The following is a 23,572-nucleotide window of genomic DNA, read 5'->3' as shown; positions in this document are numbered from 1 at the left end:
CTGCATAGTGAGAATAGGGTACCTGCAAGGACTACATCAGGGGTAGTCAACCTGTGGTCCTCCAGATGTGCATGGACTACAATTCCCATGAGAATTGTAGTCCATGCACATCTGGAGGACCACAGGTTGACTACCCCTGGACTACATCACTTTCCATTATATCTCCTCCCCACATAATTTCCTTTTTCCCTTCTGGCAGCTACCATAGCCTCTTCCCTTTGCCTTCTTCCTTTCCAGCCCCCCCCCCCCCAACCCAATTGCCTTTGATCTGTCCTCCCATCTTCAGCTATGTTTATTATTTCTTTACTTCATTTATATCCTGCCTTTTTTCCTAATGGAGGCCCAAAACAACTTACATCAGTCTCTCCACACAACAATCCTGTGAGGTAGGTTAGGTGGAGGATATGTGACTGGCCCAAAGTTACTCAGTGTGCTTCCTCTGTAACATGGGAATTTGAACCTGGGTCTCCCCAATCCTAGTCTAACCACTACACCACACTGGCTTTCATGGAGTGGCTGCTGCTGAATGGTAGCAAGGATCTAGGTTTGGGTGAGTCACGGATGTCATAGGATAGCACATCAGCTGGTGGTTGCTGCCACTGAATCCTCCCTCCAAGACCAAAATAGCTCTGATAAATACCCTGCCCCATACCCCTATGTTTATTGATTGATACCAAGGCTTGAAAGCTGACAGTACTGTTGTGGTAGCCTAGCAATGTCCCCTGGTGGAATTTGCTAAAGGCACAGCTACTACCTCTCTTATTTTGTAGATTTTTATCCCCAAATGTATTTTTAAAGTAAGTAAAATCTCATATTTATCTGCAAGCCTTGGGCTTTCTCAGCTTTGTAGAAAGACCTGTCTCGTATGTTCATGGCTTCAGTTATCTGGATATAAACGTGCACAGATTTGGTTATGTTGCGAATTAAGTATATTGATGCTGCTGCTATTGTAACAGCTGCGATCCTTAACTGGCTTATGAGCCAAAGACACAAGCCATCAGAAATTCTCTTGCAGAAATCCCCAGTTGGATTTAATTGAAATGGTGAGCTGTGAAGGAGGCCAACCCAGTGAGCTGTGTTTTAAAGCTTCAGTTGGTCAATTGTTGAGGGATGTTTTTTAAAGAAACAAGACTGCAAATTAAAGACAAACTTCATTGTATTTCCTACCAACAAGCAATAGCATGTTGTGAACAATAAATAACTTAAATCCTATTGTCGTACACATCCGTTTGACACCTCAAAAAGGTCCCTCTACTGTGCTTTTGATAACATGTAACTTTATGTCAGTTTCATTTACTACTGGATCTGTTTGTTTTAACAATTAAGTATATTCTGCCTTTCTAATAAAGAATAGTGCACAGAGTGGCTTGCAAATCCAGAATCCAGGGGCCAGTCAGCAGCCAGATGCTGTGTTCTGAACCAGCTGAAGTTTTCAAACATTCTTCAAATTCCCAAGACTGGCAGCTCGAATAATGATAATAATGAAAATTTATTTGTGGCCTGCCCTTCCCTGAGTGTAGCTTTATGATGACACACCGCTTTTTTCCTCTCCCATTTTGCTTTGCTGCTGCTTGGAAGTCAATTGTAGAAAGCTGAACTTAGCTCCCTCTAGTTTCTATCTAAGGCAACATGCATCGTATGTGTAAATACCACAATGATTTACTTAGAAGTGGTGATAATTTTCTTCAGATCAATATATAGATATATATATATTGTCTTTTAAAAATAACTTTTTAATTTATTCGATCTGCTTTTTATTCCTTGCTAATTTGTGGCATTCCAAGGTATTCTAGGAAGTCCAGTCAAAGTTTATCAGGAAGTCCCTCTTTGAGACAGCCAGTAATAGAAGATAAGCTGCTTCTCTATCATGCACAGCCAAGCTGGTGTTTCTAAGGGGTTCATGGAGGGTAGTGGCTAAGCAGAAAAGGCCTGGCCTTGAACCTTGGGTGAGGGGATGTGAGTTGAAGTGAGCCGAATGTACACTCTCGAGCATACACCGGAATCCTTGGCGAAACAACTGGGCAAAAGTTTCCTCAGCATACATGTTGTCATGAAAAGAAGTTTGAAAAACACTGGCTCTCATGATGTTACTGCTGTGGTTCTCAAAACAGTGGGGCAAATCCCCTGGAATTCCAGGGGAGAGAGAAGATCCTGTAGGCACCATAACCAAGAGCACCTGGTCATGTCATTTCTCCCCCATGCCTGACTATGACCGTTTATGCACTGGGAACTTCACTGCCTCAGCTGCTGTGCAGGAGCACAAACTGGGGGTGGATGAGGTGCACCGGGCCAAATGCTCCCCCGTGTGGGTGCAGGAAGAGGTGGGGCAACCCGCCACAACTAAAACTCCAGCCTGCAATCTGGCATGAAACCTCCAGTTCATAACTGGTCTATGTTAACCTTTTAAGGTCAACCCAGCATTTTAAAAGACACTTTGCATGCAATCACAGAAGGTAGAGAATGGATCTCAGTAGGTACTCTTGGTGCTTACAGAAGAAAGGTATCCTAATGACAATTACTCTAGTCCTCTTTGCTGGGGATGGTGGATGGGACACACAAATGGCCTGTCAGAAAAGTGGTATATGTGAGGAAATTGAAGTTTTCATAAGATGCCACCTTTTTGCCCTACTGCGACATATAAATTTTAAAGTTTTTTAATAGAGGAAAATTCCAACATGCTGATAATTCTTCTGGGGCAGATATTACTGATGCATTGTTCTCTCCTAGCTGACTTGCCAAATGGAGAACCAAATTGAGAATGTAACGTAAGATGATGTTGTGCTTCAGGCTATATATTTGGTAGCCCTCTTGCAAGACTCCTGCAGAGGCATGATTTAGATGACCTGGTACATCCACCTGGGACCTATCTAAGTAGCACTATGGCTACTGTGGTTATGTGACCTTGTTGTGGTTCAAGTTCTGTCTCCTGAATGCATCCCCACCACTCCCGCTTACGTGAAAGCAATAGCATAGGGATTGTTGGGCTGTTGACAAGACATTCACTTCTAGGGAATCATTTCCCACAGAGTACTTTGATAGCATGATGTCCCTATTAGGCATAGAGAGAACATCGTGACTAGCTCATCCTGACATGGGACCAGTCCTTGAAGTTCACGGTGTCTATTGGAATTTGGGGGGTGGGGGGAAGAGAAAAATATCTTGTTTCCATCCTAATTGGGAAGCCGTTCTTGGGTACTTCTTTACCTGGTGCTTGTCAATCACATATGACAATCCTAAAATTAGGGGGGAAATCTGACTCTCAGGAAGCTAAATTTGTATTGCCTGAAAAATAAAAGTTTAAGGATTCACAAACCCAAAAAGTTTAAGGATTCACAAACCCAAATTATTACAATGCCGAATGAGTTTCTTCCTTTTCTAATCTTTCTTACTTCCTGCCTATTAGCAGGAAATTGCAAGCCTCCATGGAATAAGTTCAGAGACATCTACATCCATAGAACAGTTGAAACTTCAAGAGGTATTTCTTAAACACTGTTACTTTTTTTTGAAAAAAACTTCTTTAATTATGGTATATATATTTATCTGTCTTTGCAATGTTTGACAGGAAAGCACTGGCGTTTTTGTTTAGAAATACTAACACCACTCTGATAACATTTGACTGTATTCTTAAAGACATTAACATCTTACATCTTTCAATGTTTAGTTAACTTCAGACCTGGTTTTGTGTCTGTCTATTAAGTTCTGATAAACTGATTTTTCATTTCCAAACTGGAGTGTTACATTTTTGAATCTTTTTAAAAACAAGTTTATACTTGCTAATCCAGTCAATAACTAACTTTGACAAAGTATTGGCTCTGTAATACTTGGCAGCCACAGAAAGGCACTATTTTGTCTCTAATATTTTCATTATAAATTATTAGTAGCATGAAACTTACAAGAGGAGACAATCCTCTACGAATCTGTCCTGAACAAGTCACATTGAAATACACAATTCCTACTGGGCTGTTTGATTCTACACTGAAATTAATTGAAGCCATACACACAAGAACATTTCATTGATGTCTATGAAGGAGAATTTCCCAGTGGATTTTCTTTACAATAATTTTCTGAGATTTATGGGGATTGCTGGGTTTTGTTGTTACGGTTCTGAGTATTGGGTCATTTTTAAACTGCAACTCATGTTCGTTCTAGCAGCTAAATAGATATATATCTTTATATATAGATAGAAGATATATATTTCGGTCTGAATCATATCCAGATTTCACTGGCAAAATTTCCCTGGTTCTTATTATCTTACTTACTCTGGCTGATGAGGTTTTTCTTCTTGTTCATTGATTAGGAAACAGTACTTTGAAATTATATATTGTGTTAATACGATCTAAAGCCTTTCTTTCCAAATAATATTTTTTAATTAAATGAAAAATGCACCTATTTTGCTCAGCGCTATGTCACTAGAGGTTATATTAGAAGCTTATGTTTTCATGTTTTTTATTTCATTGTTTTTAATGCCTAACAAGGTTAATTTATTATCATTTTGATTTTGTCTTGGATCTGGAAGCAGATAGAATCTACTGCTTAATGTTCTCGCAGAACTTGATCCAAAGTCTGTTGAAACCCAACATGCTTTAGACTGTTGCATATAACACAACCTGTACTGGCCAATAGCGATGAGGTCAGGCAATACTAATAAATGGTTTAGCCTGGTATCCTTGTACAGGATAGGCAGGACACTTACCACAAGAGTGGGAATATCCCTTAACTTGCATGCAAGATGAGAACTCTTCAACAGATACATTCCTTGCAGAGGTGGATTCTTCAGTCTGCATATTCAGGCCATGATTTCTCATAATATGTCTCTTACTCTTCCATTATGTACTACTTTGCATAATTTAGTCTGGCGGTGCTAGTCTTGGGAAGAGAAAGGAACCACAGGGTTCCTTATGCAGCCAGTTTGGTGGTTTCAGCAGGCATGGTTCACATGCTGTGCTGAAACTTCTGGCAAAACTGAATTGGGTATGTCTTCACAACACACACAGCCCTGGTTTTCCTCACACATCCCTTTTCCTTAACTTCTCTGATAAGCCGTGTCTCCTTGTTTCTTTCCTTGCTCTTCCTTCTCCAGAAATGTTAGCTGTCTTCCTCCCCTTTAGTTTTTTTCTGTCTTCTCTGCGCCTCAAAGAGCTGCCCTTTCTGTGTCTGGCAAACCACCTCCCATTTGTTCCTCCCCTCCCTTCTGTGCTGCCTGCTCCAGTTGATCCTTTCCTACCGCATCTTCATTGTTCCCTTTCCTTTCATCTGTGTCCATCTTACTTGGATATAAGGTCTTCTGGCTGGACTCCTGGCACATTCTTTTCAGAGTGAAATTCAGTTCAGACATCAAGCAAAACCACAGTTTATTTTAACGATGGTCAAGGCTATGGTCTTCCCAGTTGCAATGTGTGGCTGTGAAAGTTGAACCATAAGGAAGGCCGAGCGTCAAAGAACTGAGGCTTTTGAACTCTGGTGCTGGAGAAGACTCTTGCGAGTCCCTTGGACTGCAAGGCGAACAAACCGGTCAGTCCTAGAGTAGATCAGTCCTGACTGCTCCTTAGAAGGCCAGATCCTGAAGAAATACTTTGGCCACCTTATGAGAAGGAAGGACTCCCTGGAGAAGAGCCTAATAGTGGGAGCGATCGAGGGCAAAGAAGAAGGGGACGACAGAGAATGTGGCTGGATGGAGTCACTGAAGCAGTAGGTGCAAACTTAAATGGACTTCGAGGAATGGTAGAGGACAGGGAGGCCTGGAGGATCGTTGTCCATGGGGTCACGATGGGTCGGACACAACTTCGCACCTAACAACAACAAAGTTTGTAAAAACAGAATTCGCTCACTGATGGTCAAAACCTGGTTTGCCTCAACAGCTGTTGAGCATTTCATTTTCTCTCTACTTTGCAAACATTGCTGGGGAGCAAGCCAGGATCATGGCAGGAGGTCAACATCTGTCTGTCAAGTAAAGCCATAATTATGGCTAATTGTGATTAATTAATCAGTCTAAGATCCTGCCTTTCGTTCCTGATTTGACGGATCAAAGCTAACCATAATTTGTTTAATTAAACCCTGGTTTTGCATGATATCTGAACTGAGCCAAAGTGCTAATGACTTGTAATAGTAGCAAATTGAATGGAGCTGCGTGGAAAGACAGAAGAGAACCCCTAACTTCTAGGCAGAAGGTGCTGTGCATAAAGTAAAACATGATCTCTTAACAAGACCTATAATATAAGCCAGGGGTAATCAACCTGTGGTCCTCCAGATGTTCATGGTGCCATGCTGGCAGGGGCTCATGGGAATTGTAGTCCAAGAACATCTGGAGGACCACAGGTTGACTATCGCTGATATAACTGAATCCCAGTGGAGGTTTTGTGTTTTGGGCTTGATCAGAGGTCTCAGATTTAAACAACTCTTGCTTCTGTAAGCCTCTGATTAATATATTCATACTGCTGTTCTGCCCAATTGAAACAGCATGACATTCTGACAGCTTTTTATTTTATGTGGATATCAATTTTCCAGTCCCTTTTTAAAATCCTGTCATTTATTACATTCAGTTAAAATTCTATTTTGGAGCACTCTGTCATTCTAAGAGAGGCATGAAGTTTTTCCAGCCACTGACACCAGATAATGTAATTTTCATTGGTGTAATTCACAGGGCTATCCTAAGCAGAGTTATGCCTTGCTAAGATTTCACTGGACTTAGAAAGCTGTAATTACCCTTAGGATTGCACTATCCTTCCATTAATAATTCCGCCATGGTTCTAGCTCTGATTACTTGAGGACAAGCAACCCTGTCCCCCTCTTCCTCCAGGTTTGCTTTCGGGCCAAGTAGCTGGAGCAGCAAGACAGTCCAACTTGACAGGGCCTTGGGACCTCCGAAATGGCACTACCGTTTGCTGTCCCCACTCTCTTCCTTTTCTACTTCCAAGCCAGTAAAATGTCTGCTTTCTTAGGGCTTGTCTCCTGCTGAGTTTCAAAACCAGCTTTCAACACATGAGATGGGGTGGAGTGGTTGTGGAATTTGCTGTGCCCTGTAGCCCTGTTACCTGCATGCAGCTGTTGTACGCCTGCCATACCACTGCCAGCCTTCCAGTACAGTCCTGTGCAGAGTTACTGCAGTCTGAACACTGATTTCAAGCAAACTAGACTGGACTAATTCTTCATAGGATTACACTCTATGTAGCAAGGTGTGCAGCAATGGAGTCGGGAGACTCTCTGCTTGGAGGAAGCCTATGCTTGGGGAAAAAAACTCCCTTTGCAAACTTGGGAAACAGGCTGTGTCAAGAAGCTTTTGGAGTGCTAGGACTTTGCCTTCCCAGGTTAAAGTAGGTCTTCCGCCAGACTTCTCCATTATGGACAAAGGAGAGCCTGGTGGGATGGAGTAAGACTAGTGAGAAGTACACCTGGGGCATGAGGGCATGTCTTCATCCTCCCTGTCCTGAATTTGTTGATTCCCCACCTCTGGTGGGTTTAGCATAGTTCCATATGGTCCTGCATCATGTGCAGTGCAGGGAGGAATTGAGGAATCCCGTCCCTCTTCCCGGGAGTCCTGACCATGCCACAGCAATGAAATATGGTGGATCATTTCCCAACCCGCTCATGCTCCCACACTGGTTTGCTGCCTCCCATTGTGGAATATTCTGTCTGTATGGCAAGACCCAGCTCTTAACCCTCTGGGAATGTCTTTGCAAAGTCTGTTTCCTGGCTCTAGAGCAGAACCTCTCCCCTCAGGTTGACTGCCCTGCTTCCTTTGAGAAGTTCACAAGTAAAAGGGAGGCTTCCCTTTGCACTGAAACACAAACAGGTTCTGAGTTGGATCCAGAGCAAAAGTGTTGCATGGCAGTTCTTGAGCTACTTTTGCATGTCTTGGACAGCTGTGAGAAGTAAAGGTGCAGTTTAGTTTATTCTCTCCAGCATGTCTCCCCAGGAATACAGGCTTTTCTATAATTGCCAGCCCCACATCTAGAATCTAATGTTCTGTCCCCCAAAGTAGCTGCCCAGATGTCTTGGGGAAGCCCAGTCTCAGTGCATTTTGATTATTCTCATCTCACTCGTTCTCAGGACAAAATCTGTGCCCCTTATTGAAACAACGCTGTGAGATAACATAAGCTCAATGAGAACACTGTCCTTAGGTGACCCATTGAGTTTCTCCTAGTGGAGATTTGAGCCTTGGTCTCACTCTGACTGCTATACCATTCTGACTTTCTGAAAGTGATGGCTGCTTCCTGGCTTTAAAAATGTATTTATTTACTTCATTTATACCCACCTTTCTCTGCAAAGTGGCTTACAGCATTCTCCGCTTTTCATTTTTATTCTCGCAGCAAACTTTGCGGTAGGTTGGGCTGAGTCTGGGAGTGTGACCTGGACCAACCAAGTTCACCCACCACGCTTCCATGGCAGGATGGGGATAAAAACCTGAATCTCTCAGATCCTTGAACTACTATACTGTATTGGCTCTATCTTCTCCTTAGTCTCTGGAATTGAGAATCATTCTGCCTTTGGACCTGGAAAGTCCATTTAACTAGCACAGCTAACTTCTGCCTCTGTGTTTCTTTCTTTTCTGTTTTTGCACTCAGGCTTTGGTGTGTCTGAGCTAGTGGCCATCACCACATCCTGTGGAGGGGAATTCCATAGGTTAATTATGGATTACAGTGTTTTCAAAATTACCACTTTTGTGTTTGTATGTGGCCAGAGAGGAGAAAATTCTCACACATACAGGATGGTTGCTGGGCATTCTCAGGATTCACACTATTAACTCCAGCAGTTCACAGAAAGCAGCTTCTACGGGGTCTTGGGGCTGAGTTTTCTTGCAGAGAGAGGGTGCTGGGGCTCCTTCTTCTCCATCACGGCCTGCTTCTGCTCTGCTCCTTTTGCACTTCCACACACCTGCAGTTCTTCCAAAGGTGCCACCTTTCTTCGCCTTCCTTTCTGCTTTCAGATGGACAAGGAGCTCTATGCAGTCATTCCACCTGCTCCATTGACTTTGGTACTTCCACAGGGGCTCTGACACATGCATGGCGTTCCATGTGAGATGAAGCTTCTGTTGATGCTTTGGGCACATTTGGAGAATTTTCCCCCATGTGGAAAGGAATGGAGGGTCGTGCGGATATCAGATCTCAGCAGAGCTTTGCACGGTAGCCATTCATGCGCCACATGGAGCTATTTCCAAAAGTACATAGGGAGTATGATAGGAAATGCAGCGTATCATTGAGGGTCACTTGTTTCCAGTAGGAACTCGTGGGGCTTTGAAAAATGTAGGTGAACGTCTGTCCTTGCAGATCAGCTCACAAAAGTAATTAGCCGACAGCCTTATTTATTGTGCCTTCGCCATTTGGGTCTAAAAAGGAAAACAAGTTTTCTTGTCCAGTCAGCCGGAGTCCACATATACCATGAGCAGCCAGGTGACAGATCCTTCAGAACCACATGTTGTTGCTGCATCAACGTGGAGAACAAGAAGAGTTAGCCTAAAACGGCACCCAGCCTTCCTCTTGGAACAGCCTCCATCCACTCGGTGTTCACTTTCTTTTCAGCAGTATTCTCAACTCATTCAGAGCATTGTTGCCTTTCCTTTCCTCATTCATCCAACAGAATGAATTCCCTTTTCTCGTGTCACTTGAATGTGTCTGCGGAATTTGAAACTACTGTGTTAGGGATTTTGCCTAGAGCAGATGAGTTACTTTTTGTAGCATTGTGTATGTGTGTGTGTGGGAGAGAGAAAGAGAGAGAGAGAAGTTAACATGGGTCTGCTGCTGTCCACAGACTTGCAATGCTTCCTTTGCTACCCGCGACCGGCTGCGCTCTCACCTTGCGTGCCACGAAGACAAGGTTCCTTGCCAGGTCTGCGGGAAGTATTTGCGGGCAGCATACATGGCTGATCATTTGAAGAAACACAGTGAAGGACCAAGCAACTTTTGTACCATCTGCAACAGAGGTAATTAATTGATGACTTCCAGTGAACAGAATATAACTTTAGGCTGGCTCGCACTTGTTATCCCCAGTATCTAGTGATGACTTCCATGTATGAATGAGCCACCATAGATAATGGTTTAGAGCAGGGGTGGTCAACCTGTGGTCCTCCAGATGTCCACGGACTACCATTCCCATGAGCCCCTGCCAGCATTTGCTGGCAGGGGCTCATGGGAATGGTAGTCCGTGGACATCTGGAGGACTACAGGTTGACTACTCCTGGTTTAGAGCAATATAATGGTTCCACCACCACCTTTTCAGTCAGTTTATATGTGCAGCTACCATTTGTTGTGAAAAATACAAGCATGTAAATACGTGTGCGAAGCAGCCTTCAATGACATGATTACTAGTTTTGTGGGATTTTTCATGAGAATGGGTCATCTGTAAGGATTTTGCTCTGCTCGTAGAATTGGCACGTTGTGCACAAAGTCAGTACACGTTTCCATCCCAGCCTTTTTGCTTCTGTTTTCAAGTCTTGCATATGCATGAAATTGAATTTTCTGATGCTCTCCCTTGCAAATAGTTAACTTCTCGATTTTCGTGTGCTTGGGGATTTTGTTTTGTTTTTCATCGCTATTTGGGAAGCCTGCAGATTTGGGAGCTTTTAAACTGTAAGATGTGGAGACACATCGAAGAGGATGAAATTTAAAAGTAAATGGAATCTCTTCCGGGTTGCTGATTCTTGCCCAGTACAAAATACCTGCAGAACCCATCTAGTGCAAAGAACACTGGAGTACTAGAACAGTCCTTTCCCGGACAACATTTTAACCCTTTCCTTTGGATTTAATAGGGGCTCAATGTATGTGTTTTGTGCTCAGTTTCGCCAAAGGTAGGCCTTGAGTTACAACTCTTTTGAACTTGCACTCCAGTCTGAAACCCGTTAAGTGCAAGCAGGTTCCGCTTGGGAAGAAAAGTTTTAAATAAATGAAATTTATTTCCGCAATTAACGATGGCTGTACCGAACTAAGCTGTACTGTACTGAGTACTTAGTGTCTTTTCTCAGAAGTGCATCCTTATGGATGCAGAACTTACCTCCTAGTAGTTTGCTTAGGAAGGTAGCCTCAGGCTCTGAGAAATGTTAATGCAATACTGAGACATTGCCATAAACCAGCAGTCCCCAACCTTTTTCAGGCTGGGGACCATGGGGGGGGGGGACCAGCAGGCACGTCTCCCCCCCATGCAGCAGTACTGGGCCACCGCCATAAAGGACTCATTCAGAGTTAAGTGAATTATTGATAGGCTTGTTTCAGATATTCCAAGTCAGGGGTAGTCAAACTGCGGCCCTCCAGATGTCCATGGACTACAATTCCCAGAAGCCCCTGCCAGCATTTGCTGGCAGGGGCTTCTGGGAATTGTAGTCCATGGACATCTGGAGGGCCGCAGTTTGACTACCCCTGTTCCAAGTAGACCATTAAGAACCGTGTAGTGTAAATAGGACACAGATGTTTTTGTCGTCGTCCGGTACAAAATGATCCAAGAAGACTACTTTTCCCCCATTTGCATGAGATTGTTATATGAGCTTGGGTGGATAATACAAATCCTGCAAGAAGACTACTTTTCGGTTCCCATTTGCATGAGATTGGGTAGATAATGCAAATAAAATAATTGCTGTCCTGGGGGAGCCACTGCTGGGTAGGATAGACAGCATTGGGCTACTGATTTGATTCCATACAAAGAAATTTTCCTGCGATCACATGAGCAAGCAAAAAGCTGGCTACTCTGGGCCTCTAGATCCTTTCCAGTTCACTGCTTAAATTTATTTCCTTATTTAAGCAGATTCCAACAGGATTAAAGTTTTAAAAAATGGTTCTGCTGGTAACAGATGGAACTGGTGGTGCTGGTGGGACTGGGATGAATGTTGGGGGCACATCTTGGAGTTCTAAATGAAGAGGCTGAAAAATGGGGAAAGGCTGTCAAAATGAACAAGGACAACTTTGAAATGTTTTTTTTAAGCAGCTGGAGCTCGCTGCTGAAAACATTGACTCCCAGCCTTGTCTTACACGCATTTACTTTGAAAGTATGTCTTATTAGATTCAGTGAGGTTTGCATCTGAGTAGCTTTGCATAGGATTAAGTCTCAAATATTGATGGTAGTGACCCAAATTGCTCCGTTTAAACGTATTATGAGTTGGCATTGCAAATTCTAATGGGCTAGGACAGGGGTAGTCAACTTGTGGTCCTCCAGATGTCCATGGACTACAGTTCCCGTGAGCCCCTGCCAGCAAATGCTTGCAGGGGCTCATGGGAATTGTAGTCCATGGACATCTGGAGGACCACAGGTTGACTACCCCTAGGCTAGGAGATCTGTGGAACTTTTGAAATGGAAAATAAACTTTGGGTTTTGAAGATCAGAATCTAAGGCTCTCCCAGTAAGTCATCTCAGGATACAAACATATTGTTCATAATCTTTTTTTTGGAACGGAGGGTGGATGGCTGAAAATTCATTCTCTTGAACCAGAAACTGGAATATTCCCAGCACATTTTGCAAAGCTAGGGTTAATCATAACAACCTATTGATTCCTTGATGTTTCTCAGAAATGTTACCTTAAAAAAGTTATTCTCACTATCAGATAAGAAAATGATTGATAGCTTTCCCAATGTGTCTCTCTCTACCAATTTCTTAAGTTTGCAGGGTGGGGAAGAGACTGTTTTGATTTCCATCCTTCTGCATAGCACTTTCTGTTTATTGACATATGTCCATGATTTAAGATTAAATTATGCTCTAACTGCAAACTGGATTAATGAGCAAGTTGGATCTGTTATTGTATCCAACTACCTCATGCTACGAGGATGCCAGAAAAGATGCTATCAGAAGCTCCATTCTTAGTACTGGCGTAGTTATGCCTAAATTATTTGGAGAGGCAGTCTTAAATAGAATTTGGCGGATGGTAAACAGGCCTGCCCAGCACTATATTTCTTATTGCTGAAGCATCAAACCATAGGGATATGCATATCAACAGTGTAATTCTAGACAAAATTAACTCTTCCAAGGACGGGGAAAATGATAGCTGTAATCTCCACAAATAACAATTATTCGAGCATCTTTTCTGCATTTTACATCTGTAGGAAGAACAGCATGAGGAGAGAGTGTCTCCAAACATAAGTGAGAGGAATGTCTTACAACCAGAAGTTCTCATAAAAATAACAGCATGCAGTGTTTCTGCCTTCATTACACTGTCTCCACTGGCACAGACAGGGCATCCCTGATTGTACAACAAAAGCAGAAGTGTGACCTGTTCTCTGCTCAGATGTTGAATCTACAGGAACTTTACCTATTAGTGGAGTAAGCATGTAGAATATGCTTCTCTTTCCCCATCAGCATCAGCAGTTTATATATTTCTTTTATTCTTCTCCCTGCAGCAGACAGCTTGTCTGCAAGAAAGACAACTAAATGTTTTTCTTGTATCCTGTGAGATATAGGTGCTGCAGGGCCAAATCAGAAGAAACAGGAGACATTTGTGATAAGAACAGATCTGTCAACATCTTTAATTGCATTTTAAAAACAGCTGGGGAGGGGCTACCCAGCAAGAAGCCTGCTGTTTTGGGGAATAAGGGAAGCAGATGTAAAGAAGGGAAGGTATTTTAAAAAACGTGTTAGTTGGGGGCTGCTGGCTTCTCTAGGCAGCAAGTTGGTGATACTGAGGCAGTACAGCAGAAGGCCCTAGTGGAGGTACTGATACTTTCTTGACGCCTCCTTATATATGGAGGTGCAGGTCAACAGAGTAGCCCAATCAGCGGTTTTCCACCTATGCCAAACTTGGTGTAGTTCAGAGTGCAGACATCTAATCTGGTGAGCCAGGTTTCATTCCGCGCTCCCCCCACATGCAACCAGGTGACCGTCTGCTCGCCACAGCACTGATAAAGCTGTTCTGACTGAGCGGTAATATCAGGGCTCTCTCAGCCTCACCTACCTCACAGGGTGCCTGTTGTGGGGAGAGAAAAAGGAAGGCGAATGCAAGCCGCTTTGAGAATCCTTCGGGTAGAGCAGTGGTTCTCAACCTAGGGATTGTGACCCCACTTGGGGTCACCTGGCCCCTTCTGTGGTGTCCCCAGGTTGGTTGCCGTGGCGGGTGGTAGCAGCAGAGCCATTGCAATGGCCACCTCCACGCTGCCCCAACTGTTGTGCGCCTGCGTGAATGCATGTGCACGCCAACTGCAGTTGGGGTCACGGTGACAGAGTGGTTGAGAACCGCTGGGGTAGAGAAAAGCGACATATAAGAACCAACTCTTCTTCTTCTTCTATGGCCCCAACTGGCCACAGTGATTATATTTTATTATTTATTATTATTTTTATTAATTAGCTTTTTATATCACTGCTCCCAGCAAGCTGGCTTGTGGCGGTTCACAATCATAACATAAAACAGTATCTAATTCCATAAAACCACATATAATATACTCGAGTAACCTAAAACAATTCCCCAAATCTAGGGTCTATAACTCTGTAGTATGGCCTTAAAAACACTAAAAACTCCTCTCCTTGCAGCGGAGCCATTGGAATTGGTTCAGATGACAACATTGGTGATGGTGAAAACAAGGGGGTAGATCATCTGATGGTTCCGGGCACAGCCTAATACTATGCGACAGTCACCTCTAGGCTGGACTGTATGTGGGCCTGTCCCTGAGCTTAATCAGGAAGCTGCAGCTGGTACAAAATATAGGAACATCTTTGAGGGCCCATATTCAGCCAGTGCTGAGGCAGCTGCATGGGTTGCCAGTTGGATCAAGTTCAAGGTTTTAGTATTGACCTTTAAGGCCTTACATGGACTAGGCGCTACAGTTTGTGGGATTGCTTATCTCCCTATGCTCCCTGCAGGGTGCTTTGCTCTGTGGGTACCAATAGACAGACGGTCCCTGGACCTGATAAGGTTCGCCTTGTTAGATTATTGTATTTTACTACATTTGTAAGCTGCCACGAGCTGACCTGGCCAAAAGTGGTGGCCACATTATAAATAAAATTCAGGAAGGCTGCCTGGATTGGTTCCAGGGAGTAGTGAACTTTGAAAGACAGGGGCACAATACAATAGAAGCTGATCAGTTCTGTTGCATCTTTGCTGAGGAGTCCTATTGGGTCCCACCCTTTCTCCCAACTACAGAAACTGCTACGGAAATAGTTGGAGATCTGTAATTCTTGTTCTCCTCATCCCACAGTCCAGTGGCCAGCAAATGTTCTGAATATTAATGTTCTAAACATTAACCCAGACAAGCTTGAGGTGGTGTTGGTCCATGCTGTAGTTAAGTAGTGGTGAAGGCATCATTCTCCCAAAGAAGTATAGGTTAAGAGAACGCTTCAAACCCATGCTTCAGTTTATTCTCTTTTCACCAGCTTTGGTTGGTTCACATGTTACAGTCTTGAGAAGTCAGATCTGGCCATGATTAACCATGCACTGTCAAAATCCAGGTTAGCTTAATGATGAAATATGTTGCGTATAGGCTGCCCTTGAAGACAGCCTGAAAGCTTCAATGATGCAGAATGCAGGGGTGAAATTGCTGATTGATGTAGTACAAGTGTGGAACCATGAGAGTCATGGGGGCATCCTATCTCCCCTTCTTGTTTCTCCTTCTGTTTGGGTCTCTGTTGCTTCCCCTTCCTGCAGATCCAAGGCTCTGTCGCCCTCCTTACCACTTTGCATGCCAGCCAGAATACCCATCACCTTGCCTACATTCTGAGTAGCCCACCTGTGCCCTCTTTTCCTTGTATACTAGCTGGCCAGGCCACCTGCAGCACCTCCACCTGCTTGGCTTGCAAGATGGCTCTTGTTCCCCCGACCCTTTTCTTCTGTTTACACTTGCTGGACAGAAGATTAGGCTATCTGCTTTTCTTAAGTTGCTTCTCCATATTGTTAGTTTTAAAACAAAGAAACCCTGTGCTTTTTAAAAAGTTTTTGTATATTTGTATTTTTGCTCCCTACCCCAGGTTCATAGAAAATTCTTTATCATATAAAACTTCAATTTATGGATTTAAGAATCCACAGCTGGAGCCATGTTGAGAATTAGATATAACAAGTAGGGATCTGCAATACTCATGGAGGGGGATCTCCACATCACTGCCATTACATCACCACACATGATTCTCTCCTTATGGCTCAGGGGGCGGGAGAGACTCACAGAGAGGAGAGATGGTTGTTATGGCTTCAGCTTTGACAATACATTCAAATCCCATATCTGCCTCATCATCTACTATTGGGCTGAGCATACTCCTGACATTTTTTATTTCAGATTTTTCTGCAAACCTGGGGAGTCCCCCAAATTTGAATAAAATCAATCTAGCTCTGTAATGGCCTTGATCCACAGATTTAGCTATCCGCAGATGGGGGATGCACGTTTCTATTAATATATAGCATATATATTTTTAAAAACCTACATTAGCTGCCAATTCGTTTCTATGGCAAAGTTTAAAATGCTGATTCAAAGGAATTCATATTCCTGAATTGACCAAGGCCAGAATAGCTAGATTTACCTTCAGTATAACCCTGCATAAATTAAGGTTCACTCCTGAGGCCCTGTACTTTATGTCCCTCTTTTTTGAACCAAAGACAGCCTTTCTCTGTAGTGATGCCCTAGCTGTGTGATACTCTCCCTCTACCCTTGTGCCTTGTTTTATTTCATTTTAGATGCCAAGTAAACATTCATTTGTTATGGCATTTGGTTCATTTTGTTGTATTCCTTGTGCCCTCTCTTTTACTGGACTTCCTAAGTATTTTATTATGTTTTTTATCAGTAGAATAGACTAAGAGTCCAGGAGCAACTTAAGGATTAATAAAATTTGTGGCAGGGTATAAGCTTTCGTGAGTTACTGCTGACTTCTTATGGCACTGTTTTTATTTTACTGCTTTTAGTGACTATATAGATATTTTTAGTGGGTTTTATAATGCATTTTTATCTTTTATTAAGTCTGGTAAAGTGTCCTAAATTAATAGATATACATTTTTTTGTTTTGCATTATTTCAGAGTTGTTTGACTGGTCCTCCAGAAACCTCCATAATCTCTTGTGCTGGAATTATTCCTACTTTTTAAATCTTCAGCTTAGTGGAGATCTTGGTTATTAATCAACTGCTGAGGATTAATGCTCCCCCACCTCTTTCTTACACTTAGGAACATGGTATTTGCATTTCTTTCTCCTAGCAGAGAAGCACAAACTTAGCGGGAAGAGGCTGGAGTGTTTTACAGATTACACTGATGTTGCATCTCAAACCAGAGTGATGGTATAGTGATTAGTGTCTTGGCCAAGGTCTGGACCTGTGTTCAGACCTCAGTGGATGATTAGTCTCTTTCTCAGCCTTAATCTGTTTCACAGGGTAGACCTTTGTAGCCATAGAGGAAAGATGGGGGCAGAAAGCCACTATTATAGGTACTTCTCTATATATCCAACCAAACATCTGTGGATCTCACAAAGCAGGGAATTTCCATAGAATCATAGAATTATAGAGTTGGAAGGGACCTATTGGGTCATCTAGTCCAATCCCCTGCACTATGCAGGACACTCACATCCCAATTGCTCATCTACTGTAACCTGCCACCCACTTGAGCCTTCACAGAATCAGCCTCTCCGTCAGATAGCTATCCAGCCCCTGTTTATAAATTTCCAAAGATGGAGAATCCACCATCTCCCACTTTTAATGTTGCCCACTGGGCTACATTAAAGTCCCTTTTATTCCTGGGTTGAGATGACTCAGGGACAGGATGGAGGCAATGGGAGGACGGAATCTATAGAAATCGCCACCCCTGTTCTGGAAATGTCACCACTTGAGAGAATTGTATGGTTGGGATACATGCCACCGTTCATCGGAGGAGGAGGAGAGAGAGAAGCCAAGAGAATTTTGAAGCAGTGTTGTTGCTTTTGGCCCTTGCCACCATACCTGAGGTGCAGGGAATTGGGTTTGTGTACTTCATTCAAGTTCTAGGGATGCCACACATGGAGATTGACCCAGGGTCACCCAGCAAGCTCCCCCTGATTCTAGTTCATATGCACTCCCACACCACTGCCGAGGCGACAAATAGATTTACCTTGCCGACCCCAGCCTCAACCATAGACCTGGTAGAAGAGCTCCATCTTGCAGGCCCTGCAGAATGTTGCCAGATCCTGCAGGGCCTGCAGCTCACCCAGGAGCTCATTCCACCAGGTAGGGGCGAGGAGAGAGAAAGGTTTGTCAAGAGGGGCATTTAAACCAAACCCAGAACCAAGAAAGAGCCATTCCTGTGGGAATGAGCAAATATGCAGAGCAGTGGAAAGAAGAGGAGGCAAATGATGAGAAGGGAAGAGTAGGGGCAAGTAGCTGCTGATTTCAGAGCACCTTGGCAAGCTCCCAAGCTCTGTTCTGTGTCTTGTTTCTAAGTCTGATTTTGCTGAAATGCATTTGTGGTTTCCCTACCAGATGTTATTTGCTGCCCTCTAGAATAGGCCTTCTCTCCCTTTTTGTTTTTTTCTTTCCATCCAGTGAGCTGTTGTAGACCAGTAGCTAAGAGATTGTGCTGTGGACCAGGAAATCGCCAAATACCCTTAGGCAAGCCATATAAATAGATTCAAGTGGGTAGCCATGTTGGTCTGAAATATCTAAATTATCCTCCCCCCCCCACACACTCATTAACCTGCTTTCCATTGGTTTTGATAGTATGTGTGAGACCCTTTGAACATTATAAGGCATCCCAAGTGTCCCTCCTAAAGAGTTCTTGCAGTTTTCAGGATATATTGCTGACTATGTGATTCACACTTTCTCAACCAGGGTTTCTTGAAACCCTGGGTTTTCTTGATGGCCCTGTAAGAGACTTCTGAATGGGTAGGAGTTAATTTTAAATTTTTTAAAAAAATGTTTAAATGTTTATCAGGTGATATGACCATATATGGCCTTCCAAAATGGCCAATGATGGGCTTGGAGGAAGTAGGAAAAGGAAGGGCCCCACGTAGCCATGCTTCTCAACTATATTCTGCACGATCACACCACTTCTGGCGTTCCTCTTAAGCCAGGGGTAGTCAAACTGCGGCCCTCCAGATGCCCATGGACTACAATTCCCATGAGCCCCTGCCAGCAAACGCTGGCAGCGGCTCATGGGAATTGTAGTCCATGGACATCTGGAGGGCCGCAGTTTGACTACCCCTGCTCTAAGCCTGGAGATTGTTTTGGGTTTCTCAACAGTAAAAAAGTTGAGAAAATCTGTGCTGTGTCTGGCATAGAGTTTCTAAAGTGTTTGTGTGTGGGGGTGTGTGTGTGTCTGGGGGGGAATCTAGAGATTTGCTAAAGAATGTGAAAGTAGACAGAACAGTAGCTGCTACTGTAAATATGTGGCTTAATAAAAGTGTGACTGGGCTGCCTGCTTAAGTTTTTTTAGCTAAGATAATTATACTCCATTGTTACTTTTCTTTCTTATTTATATACATTGCATTTGAACCGTGCATTCTGTTTTATAACCCTCTTTCCTTTGCACAATTATCCTTCTGAACTGGATCCGGGGTTCCCACCCTTTTACCGTGGATTCCCTGAAGCTGTCACAGCGCCTTGCTCTAAGCTAGAGATTTCCTCTTTACAGCTACCAGCTTCCAAGAGGACAGTAAACTCACAAAAGGGATATATGTCTACTTTTCTCAGCCCCCTTTCTACCCAGGAGTGCTCAGTGTGTGAAACAGAAGAGAAATAATGCAATATTAAAATGTACCCCCCCCCCCGAAACCCAGTGAGTTCACTCCGCTAAAAGCAAAACAGTAGCAAGAACTTTAAAATGAATAAATATATAAAATAACTAAGCTGGGCATGTATGTTGTTGCTTACACCAACCCAACTACAAAGCCCACCCAAGCGTTCTTGTTTTCCAAAACACCAACCACAGAGTCAGAGAATTTCAGGGAAACAAGCCAGCAAAACAAGCCAAAAAAAAAAAAAAAAAAAAAACCAGAAAAGCTGCTGCCTGTGTGGTGCATCTTGGAAATGCAGTTTTTGGCTAGCAGTGACAGCGGAAACAACAAATAAATTGATTACAGCTACATTAGTTGCTGATGCTCTTAAATTAACATGGTAGGATGGATGCATAAGATTTTGCCTTTCTCTTTATAGAAAAGGGGATCCAGCAGAGAAGCTGTGGTTTTTCTGCTGAAAAGAAGACTATACTAATACAAGGAGCAGGGAAGCTCAAATGATTTATGGCAATATTTTAGTACATAGAAGGAGAAGCTGAATGTCAGGGATAGTGGATTCGGTGTGTGCACAGAAGGCCACAGGTTCATCTCTGGAATCCCTGGGTGAAAAAGCTGTTTGGGATCAGTGTAGGGCAGGGGTAGTCAAACTGCGGCCCTGCAGATGTCCATGGACTACAATTCCCATGAGCCCCTGCCAGCATTCGCTGGCAGGGGCTCGTGGGAATTGTAGTCCATGGACATCTGCAGGGCCGCAGTTTGACTACCCCTGGTGTAGGGAGTGACCTCTTTCTAGCTTCTTGGAGAGTCAGTCTGTACTAGTCATGTCAGCTGTGTTGAGCTGACCATTCAACTTCGTGGCATAAAGCAACTTTGTATGACCCTTTGAGGTTGCAGAAGAAACGTCCAGTTTTTAGGATTTTTTGTTGGTTTGTTTTAAAGAAAGCAGTTGATGCCGTTGAAGAAATAGGACAATGTGCCTTGTCTGACAAGGTTAGGTCTTTGTGTCTGCTAGGGTTGGTCGTCTAGAAATCTGCAATGATCTTCCTTCTCCCAAAGGTCTAGCCAGGAGTATTGCCGTTTCCTATTTTTGAGCTAGTCCTAGTCTAGCGGAGCACACCGTGTTCCCAACGCTGGTAATGCCTAAACAGTTTTTAAAATCCAGTTTGCCAAACCAGCCAACTTGGTGTAGTGTTTAAGAGCAGGAGTCTCTAACCTGGAGAACCAGGTTTGATTCTCCTCTGCTCTGCTTGCAGCCAGCTAGTCCAGGGCCTTGGACTAGTCTTTTAGGGTTCTTGCAGAGCAGTTCTCGCAGAGCTCTCTCAGCCCCACCTATCTCACCAGATATCTGTTGTGGGGAGAGGAAGGGAAAAGTTGTTTGCAAGCTGTTTAGAGACTGTTACAGATAGTGAAAAGCAGGTAGTGAAAAGCAGGTTATAAAAAACCTCCTCCTCCTCCTGTTTAAAAACACAATGATTTGCTTTCTCCTGGCCAGTTCGGCAAATTGTATTTAGTTGATTACAGGCTATTTTAGGAATTGGCCAGGCTTAATAATACGGAAACCTATTTAGCAATTGATTACCTACAAGAGAGAATTTTTCAAACCTCAGTCTTGTAGATCTGATATGGATTCCGGCATTTCTCACCTTCATTGTAATACATTTTCTTGCAAAGGCACTCATGCATAGACTTGCTCCCTATAATTTCTAGGTTTTTTTATTTGTAAGGGCACACTGCCCATTATGATGTCTCCTTCAAAAGCGGCCAGATTGCACTTATTTTGGCTCATGCACAAGTTCTTTAGAGGACCCAAGAAGATCTGGAAGCAGATAAGGGGAAAGGCAGAGGTGTGTCTGTACTGGTGGCAGGATCTCATCTCCTTTTATCTTGTTTAGGTTTCTCCTCTGCCTCCTACTTAAAGGTCCATGTTAAAACCCACCACGGTGTTCCCCTTCCCCAGGTCTCCAGGCACCCGGAGCCCATCCCGAATGGGGGAGCAGCGTTCCACAGCATCAGGACCTATGGCATCAAAGGCAAGCGACACCCTGCTCTGCACTTTCCGTCTCTCGGCGTAGGACTTTGTGTTGTTGGATGCTGGGCATGGGAAGGAGGGGAAGAGGGAAACGGTTTGGAGAAAGCAAGTGTGAGGGTCAGCAGAGTGGAATGGTGACACTTCTCTTGGACTGCAAGTAGAAGGTTGCATGTCTGAATGCTCTTTCATAGAGCAGGGAAGATTCCTCATTGAATGGCGAATATTAGCATCTAAGAAGACAACACAAGCCCAGCTGGATCCCAGCACTCAGTCATTTATAGCCCTGAACATGGAAGCTCCATATTTCTGCTTATGGCTGTTGACAGACCTCTTCTCTTCTTCCTCATTGACATTTCCCCCCAGTCCGCAGAGCCATATATCGAGTCAAGGAATTTAATGAGTTCAATATCCATTATGGGAAGGAGTTTCCATTAAATATTTGGGTGTTCCTTATTCATTTAGTGATGGGGGTTGCCCCTCATGAAGGAACATTCAGACACACGATTGCCCCACTTTCAGCTTGAAGTCCAGGAAGAACCGTATCATTTTATGGTATGAATTAGATACAAATAAAGCCATGTTCTGTTTTGCAAGCCATAGTTTACAGTATCCCTGAGTGGACGATTTACATCCCCCATGCTTTATAGAATCAGGGCGGGGGATCCACATTGCCTTTGAAACAGGTGAAAGCCTTGAAGTCACAAGGCTGAACACACAGTTGACTCCCTTGTTAGACTCCCTTGCCTGTGAGATGCCTTTTTGTAGTTCGTCTCCAACTTTAGCAAGTCTCAAACCAGGTTTTTAGAGGTCAGCGTCAGACTCACATGGCTGAGACCACATTTATCACATGTTTGCACAAAGAAAACAAACTTGTCAGAAAAAAGGGTAGGCTAGGACCATTTCCTTAACATTTTGGGGGGAGGGATTGCATCTAGTTTTCTATGGAAGAGTTCTTTAAGCACCTACATGCAGTCTGAAGTGGTACTTCCTAGATACAGATTTAAATCTTCAGTGGTAGCATTAAGCCTAAGACTCCCAGTCAACTTAAGAGAACCTTTGCAGGGTAAATATGTTGTATATTCAGGCTTCTGTTCCAATAGTCTGCTCTGCTAAGGGCTGCCAGTTGTATGTCCTGTTCAGGTGGCAGATTCTGTGTGCTGCAAAGGGAAGAGGATGGAGAGACAGATGTGAGCCCCAGGGCAAAAGCTCACAGTGAAGTTCTCTGCAAGCCTTATTGAAGGGAGCTGGATCTGTGGAGGGCCATAGCAAGGCTCAGTGCTGTGCAGTGCAGGAATTATTCCTAATACACTGTGCCCTGACTGTAGAAAGGGGGTGACATCCCATTTGCACTTTCCTCTTCAGATCTCAAAACATGTCTAGCTAAATTTTGATTTTATTGCAGTTGTACTGGTTCGAGCTGAATTGATTGAAGGTTTGCAGTTTGTGTACAATAGTCCATCAGACTCTGTTTGCCACTGTCTGCCCTGCCTGGTTGCCCCCTCTGGTACTATGTTAGGACTTTGCCACTCCTGTAGGAAAGCAGTGGATATTGTTATAGGATTATCTCCTTAAAAGCTCTTTATATTCTTTGCAGTGTGCCGTGCTGATGGCGGGAGGCTTCCTCCAGTATGTTGTTTCCCAGAGCAACATTGCAAGAGTAGTACCATAACCTCTAGGTTCCAAGTTGTATGGCTGTGAAAAAAACAATCATAAAGATCAGCGTGGCTCTTTGTGTCTCTAGAGTCCTTGTTTGTGCTTTTCAAATATGGCAACAATTCTAACTTGAGAGTGGAAATGGAATTAGGTTTTGTATTCAGATCGCTGTGAGGGGTGCATAGGCAAAGGGAAAGTGGTGGGAGGGTGAGTAAATGGGGATCCCAAATGAAGGACACCAGCTACTCTGGCTGGACAATGTCACTTGGTAATTAGGGATAGTCCCTCTGTGCATGACCTCTAAATGGGAGAGTC

The 23,572-nt window shown here is 43.6% G+C and overlaps 1 protein-coding gene across 7 annotated transcripts in view; it reads left to right on the top strand.

The window, feature by feature from the left end:
• PATZ1 (POZ/BTB and AT hook containing zinc finger 1) overlaps positions 1–23,572 on the top strand; it is a 39,268-nt gene that overhangs the window by 13,143 nt on the left and 2,553 nt on the right. For 2 of the 7 annotated variants that reach the window (XM_077308065.1, XM_077308063.1), the window contains exons 3-5: positions 3,404–3,475; positions 9,745–9,916; positions 21,468–21,605. In XM_077308065.1, coding sequence (XP_077164180.1) covers positions 3,404–3,475; positions 9,745–9,916; positions 21,468–21,605 — 382 coding nt within the window. The remainder of the gene's footprint in view (positions 1–3,403; positions 3,476–9,744; positions 9,917–21,467; positions 21,606–23,572) is intronic. The other 5 variants (XM_077308064.1, XM_077308067.1, XM_077308066.1 and 2 more) reach the window with 5 other exon arrangements.

The sequence above is a fragment of the Paroedura picta genome, chromosome 13 (genome assembly GCF_049243985.1).
Source record: "Paroedura picta isolate Pp20150507F chromosome 13, Ppicta_v3.0, whole genome shotgun sequence".
In the NCBI taxonomy this organism is placed as follows: domain Eukaryota; kingdom Metazoa; phylum Chordata; class Lepidosauria; order Squamata; family Gekkonidae; genus Paroedura; species Paroedura picta.
Note: the sequence above shows the minus strand (reverse complement) of the source record. Positions and strands in the feature narration are given on the sequence as shown.